The sequence below is a fragment of the Thermobia domestica genome, chromosome 12 (genome assembly GCF_964235325.1).
Source record: "Thermobia domestica chromosome 12, izTheDome1.hap1.1, whole genome shotgun sequence".
NCBI lineage: Eukaryota > Metazoa > Arthropoda > Insecta > Zygentoma > Lepismatidae > Thermobia > Thermobia domestica.
In genome coordinates, this window is record NC_137465.1 from 13642236 (window position 1) to 13649070 (window position 6835).

Consider the following 6835-nt stretch of genomic DNA (forward strand, 5'->3'; position numbering starts at 1 on the left):
AAATAAAATAGCGTTTTGTGCCACGATTGAAGGTGGCTCGAAGCGGGAGATTTGTTTCGCTAGGAGGGGGGGCATTGTTTCGGAGCTACAGTCGCCTGGAATTCCAACACGTGATTCCTAATTCACTTGTTTCTATTGCAGTGTTTCCAAACTAGCTACTTATTACATATCAATATGTACCATCTGGATTTGACCCTCCCAAAAAATCGATTTGGAGTTTTTTTTTCGTTATTGTGTTGTCAACGCAGGTATGCTTTTCCCCCCGGTAATAGATAAAAACACATTGTGCGCATGAGTATTTGGGTGTTGAATGTGGTGTGTGTGTGTATAACTTGCGAATTATATATTTTTGCGAATTTTTGATGGCGTGTAATTAAGTGTAGTGTTGTTTTCTTCTTTCTTCGTATTTATAAGTACTTTCCGTGAAACCAGGACAATACATAACGATGAATGCGGTAAGTAATTTACTGAAAATTCCGTTTTCATCCCTATCATATGACGACAAACTAAGTGTTAAAAATTTAGGAAGGCCAATGCCTAATTTAAAATTGTCTGTTAAGCAAGTGATCCGTAATAAGGAAAGATTGCGTCAATTTAACATGAACATATATTTGAAAAACAGTTGGATTTGTGGTTGTGATGTAGCCAATGCTTTATTCTGTTTTCCGTGTATGTTGTTTGGGGGGGACGCAAGCTGGACAAAATCTGGCGTCACAGACTTAGTGCATATTTGGGATAAGATTAAAAAACATGAAAAGTCAGCAGTACATCTGAACAATGTACTAAGTTTGTCTTTGTTAGGGAAGACAAATATCCAAGCTCGGCTGGATTCTCAATATCATCAGTCCATAGTTAAGCATAATGAACAAGTAAATAAAAACAGATACATTTTGAATTTGATTATAAACTGCATTCGTTTCTGCGGAGCTTTAGAACTTGCATTAAGGGGGCATGATGAGTCTGAGGACTCTTCAAATAAAGGTGTCTTTCGAGAATTAATTGATTTCAGTGCAGAACTGGATAAAGATTTGAAAAGCCACCTAAGTCAGTCATCCGTGTTCAAAGGCACGTCATAAACAATACAAAACGAACTGCTTTCCTGTATGTTACAAGTGTATCATGATGAAGTAGCTAAAGAAATCAGAAGTGTGAATTACGTTGCCATTATAGCTGATGAAACAACAGATATATCTACCCAGTTTCAGTTAGTTTTAGTACTGAGGTATATCGTTGGAGGAATCCCAGTAGAGAGATTCTGGAATTTTGTAAATCCCGATGGTCATGGTGCTCGTGCAATAGCAAATTGCATATTAAACCAACTGGATTCCTTGCTCAGCGAAAATCCAGAGAAACTAATAGCACAAAGTTTTGATGGTGCTTCGGTTATGAGTGGATGCACAAATGGGGTGCAAAAAATCATAAAAGATAAATATCCCAATGCAAATTACATCCACTGTTATGCGCATCAATTTAATCTCATAATGTCTCGTGCAGCATCCATAAACCGCCATGCTCGTATCTTCTTCGCACATTTGTCTGGGATATGCTCATTTTTTTCACAATCAACGGAAAGAACAAAAATCCTCGATGCTATTGTACAGAGAAGACTGCCTCGTACATCACAAACCAGATGGAACTTTCATTCGCGTGGAGTAAATGTAGTGTATGAGTACAGAAAAGAACTGATTGAGGTAATGGAAACAATTGAAAACAGTGAAGATATTAAATTGCACAGTACCATTGAACAAGCTGGAGCATATAAACTGAGGCTTCAAGATCGCACATTTGTATTCTGGCTAACATTTTTACATAGAATCATGCCTCACGTTGAGATAATTTTTTCACAGTTGCAGAAGAAAATCACAGATCCCGTTAAAGTCAGGGAACAAATTCACAATTTCGAAATGGGCATTCAGAAAGTAAGGGGGGAAATTGATCTTATAATTGAGGAAGTTCGGAATGAGTTGGAATTTGATAACATTCCATCAAAAAGGCCACGCACTGATAATAAAGAACTAGACACCATGAAAAGAGATGCGATGGAAGTGTGTGACACAATAGTAGTGGAAATTAAAAATAGATTTGAATTTTCTGGTCATCTCATAGCTACTAACCTATTCCTAGTTGAAGAATTTGACAACTATCACGTAAGATTCCCTGACGAATACCTTAGTGAAATGGTAGACAAGTATCCTGTTTTAATAAAGAATAGACTGAAGAATGAACTTGCAGTGCTGTATGAAAGGGAACAGCTAAAAACTATTTCTGGAGCTGTTCCACTTTTGTCTCTACTCATCGAAGACGGTTTGCGTGAATCATTTAGTGAAACTGTAAAGCTGTTAAAATTGCTAGTCACAATGCCGATGTCTACATCTGAGGCTGAAAGATGTTTTTCTGCCTTGAAGAGGATAAAGACATTCCTCAGGAACAGTATGAAAGAGGAAAGACTCAGTGCTTTAGGAATGTTATCGTGTGAGAAAAGTTTTGTGAACGATATAAGTGATTTCAATGGGAAGGTCATTGACCTATTTGCCAAACAGAAGAATCGCCGGATGGACTTTGTTTACCGCTCCCATTAGGCTTCTCCCATCTTCTTATATTTAACAGAAGTCACCACATGCTAGGTAAGTTAAAAACTATTCATTTTGCATTATGTTTATAGTAAGTTTAAGGTAGGCATAAACAGCTTCATTATATATATATATATATATATATATATATATATATATATATATAATGTTACAATGTAAGAAAATAATTCTAAAATGATGTTATTTGTGCCTTTGCATTACTTCTTCTTCCTCTTCTTTTTTTTACGGAAATACATTTTTATTATGTACGTTTTGGCACTACCACATCATATACTCACGAGCCGCCACTGATGCTTAGAACGAACTTCTAGTTTTCATTGTTGTGGGAAAGTTCACACAACCTTGGCCACTGTCACTTTTAGCTGTTTTGATTATTTCCACATCTGCGTACGCAAATACTTGCAGTGAAGAGTATGGTTTCAAATATCCATTCTGTTCCTTTTTAATTATATATTTAAAAAAAGAAAACTTTGTGCATTATTATAATAAATCACTTATTATATTACATGATTAAGGTAAGTGAATCATGATGGAAAAATTGATGTAATGAGAATGTAGAAGGAAACTTGAATACCACGAGAAAACACATAAACACGATGTCCATTACAAACTTAATTACCCGGGATCAAACCAGGTAAGCGGTCTGCAACTGTAAATCAATAGGCAGAAGTTCTAGTGAATGTCTATGACTTCTGATTTCAGTAGAGAGTTCAGGTTGAAGATGAAATGTATTTTTAGGGCACCTAAGTAAGATGCAAGATTAGATGCATGCGTATCGCTATCAGGAGTGTGTGTCAGTATTTATAGTGAATATATATATATATATATATATATATATATATATATATATATATATATATATATATATATATATATATATATATCACTGCTAGATACAGTAGAACCAATCTAATCCGTCATCTTTGGGGCTGCGGTTATAGTCGGAACGCTAAAAAAGTTGTATTATCAGAAAATACAGAAAAGAAACAATCGGTTTAAAATAAACATTCTCTGAACTCAAAACTGTATTGTTCTCTGCAGTAAAAACAAACTAACAATAAGCACTAAAAATTGCACAGTACGGTACAAAAAACACGTATAACGAAATAAATTATACGAGAGATGACGGAGCACTAAAGCAGATATATGGTGACAGCAAGTAAACAACAATGCCAAGACGGCAATAAATGACAACAGGCCTTGTGAGTCACCGACGAGTCGGAAGAAGTTCTGCTCGAGCACAGTCGGATCAACCAGAGTGGCGGACCAACCGAGGGCGGAAGAGAGGGGTTCTACTGTATTCATATCGGTGTTAACAGTATGTATGTCAGTGTTAATTGTACGTGTGTCACTCTTAGAAATATGTTTGTCAATTATTAGCTAATGTGTCACTGTTAGATGTATACGTGTCCCTGTCAGGAATATGTACGATATGTTACTTGTCAATTGATACAATCTACTATTTATACAGTGATTAATTTTACGTATACAGTACAAAAATGAATAAACAATCTTTTTCCAGCAGAATTAAAACTATCAGCTATTGTTGGTAACGAAAATATTCTTTCTAGCATCAAAAATGCAATTTTTGACGTCTTCATAATAAATTACGTATGGCAATTTAACTTTAAGTATAAAATTTCGCGTAGATTGATTATACGGATTCATACATGGATACGTGAAATATAAACTTCTTTCCCTCTGCATTCACTTTTTGTGTCTTCAGCAACCATTTTTGTGCAGTTGCATTCCCCGTTGTAGATTCACATTGAGAAGTCTTGCCTGACCTGTGCTAGGTAGCCACTAAAAAGTAAGAATGCAATCTAACTGAGACAGGACAGGAGCGCGGCAGGGAGACCCGAGCGGTGGCAAGGCAGGTGCTTCAGCGATGTTAGTATGTGCGTAAACGAGGATTGTGGAAAACCACTGCCTTCACAATACAAATACAGGGTGTTTGAAAACAACACCGACAACGTTTGAGAGGTGATTCCTGACACGAAGATAAGACAAAAAATATAGAACAAACTGGTTGCACAAATGCTTGCTTTCGGAGTTATAGGCTGCCGAAAACATACAAAAATCACTTTTAAGGTCCATAAACCCACAACTATAGGACCCATCTTATTCGGGTCAAGACTTTACTTAGGGACTATTATGTACCCTATCCAAAAATGCATGTTTCAGAATCCTGAGGTACTTCCACAACAATGTTTATAGATGGGGATTGGTTACGGGTATATAATTTGAAGTACCCACCAACTACCTCCATAAAAATTGTTGCGGAGGTACCGCAGGATTCTGAAACATGGAAATCTGCATAGGGCACATACTAGTTCCTAAGTGAAGTCTTGACCCGACTACGGTAGGTATCGTACATTTGGAACTATGGGCTTTTAAAGTTCATTTTTTCATGTTTTGGGAACCTATAACTCCGAAAGGAAGCATTTGTGCACCCAGGTTGGTCTGTACTTTTTGTCTTATCTTGATATCAGGAACCACCTCTTAAACGTTGTAGGTGTTGTTTAGAAACACCCTGTATTTGTGATTGGTCCCTTTATTTACACTTTCACTTACAAACCTGAAAAAAAAACTTGCCACTCTTTCGTGCTTACGATTTGTAACAACTTCAGAAATTTGTAAGAAGCTCACCAACTCTTCAATGGTTCACTGGTTCTTCACTCTTCGCCTTCATACACCCTGAATAACCTTCCTTCACTCTATACCCTGTGCTCAATGCCTACATAAAGAAGAATATGTGCCACATATTACATTTACACTTTCTGTTTTTGTACGTACAAATCCGTGTCGGACGTAACAACACAACGTACTTCGATTATTTATATACTGGTCAGTGTTGCCAACAACCTCTGAAGAAAATAGGCTAAATGACCTTCAGAAATAAGCTTGTTTACGCAAAAATTGGCTAGATTTTGAACTGCTAATCTATAACTTATATTGTAGATTTTAAACCCCTTTTTTGTGTGTAGGATTATAAGTAAGTTATACAACTTGAAATGTTGAATTTTATTCACTGAATACTAACAAGCAACATATATGACTTTAAATTACAATAAAATCTATCAACAACTCATCTGTTTTGTGAAAGTCAACAGCCATATTATCAGTTGAATTGAAGTAACTCATCATCGATGATGTCGAAGCTAGCCGAGGCGCGGGAACTGGATGCATCATCGTTGGATTATGGATTGGTTAGCTTCTGTAGACTGCCACTCTCCCAAGTTTCAGTAGTACTTCTTTCTGGAAGTCATAGTCCATATAAAGACCTCTTACTTCCCCGTACTTCCACATGAATGATTATGATTGCATTGAGAGTTTTCAAGCTAATTAGATATCGTATTTGTTTCCTTTAATAAACAAAAATAATCTCTGTTCTTGAAGAACCGATCAGTTACTAAAGATTGGGTCATGATAAGGGCCGATTTCTGCCTATCAATGGAATTTTATGAAAATTGATATCTGTTATCTACACGATATTCCGCGTCAAAGGTCGTTTAGATTATCTTGATATCATTTCCGGTTGTCCCCGTAGAGCGTCCGGAAGTTACCCCTAACTCCAACCTTCGAAAAGCATTTTGCTGATTAAGAAAGAATTCATGGGCGAATCCAGAGTGCACATGTTCCCCAGTATAGCTTTATGCTTGTTTGAGTTGTAAAACGTTGATAGTTAGATTACGCAGCATCTCTTCGGACAATACTGGAAAGTTCAAGAGATCTGCCGCATTCTACGCATCCTACAAACTACTACACAGGATACAGCATCCGACCAGCCTGCAATTTCGGCTCAAAAGAAGCCACCAGTCTGTTCCGCCACGCCAAACAAAGATAAACCATTAACCCAACCCTCAACGTCAATCCATAATCAACCAGCAGATCCAACCTCAGCACCGATGAGAGGCAGACCAGTGGGAGGTCACGGTGAACAGTCAACCAAACGACATTTTCATAAAAGGCGACTAAGGATTTGGGGTTTGTTCCAGAAACAACACAAAAGTGTGTAAAAGCCCATAAACGATAACATTTCTCCTGACGAAGACAACTTCTGCTCACAACAAGTGCATTATCTGCCCAAACAGTTCACAGTTTATTGTAGTTCCCGCTCAGGCAAAAGCGCAGATATATATATATATATATATATATATATATATATATATATATATATATGAAGTTTAATGTCATAGTCCCAGACAGCTTTAGGTGATGCGCACATCACTTCGATAACAAGA

At 36.9% G+C, this 6835-nt stretch overlaps 1 protein-coding gene across 1 annotated transcript; it reads left to right on the top strand.

The window, feature by feature from the left end:
- Positions 1–1103: 1103 nt before the first annotated feature.
- On the top strand, positions 1104–2579 carry LOC145667150 (zinc finger MYM-type protein 1-like). Its single transcript, XM_081734892.1, has one exon. It carries the CDS (start codon positions 1104–1106, stop codon positions 2577–2579), a length of 1476 nt encoding a protein of 491 aa, XP_081591018.1.
- Positions 2580–6835: the final 4256 nt, after the last annotated feature.

What these genes read in the sequence shown, in the direction of transcription:
- LOC145667150 (XM_081734892.1), top strand. Translation starts at nt 1,104, where the DNA reads ATGTTACAAGTGTATCATGATGAAGTAGCTAAAGAAATCAGAAGTGTG.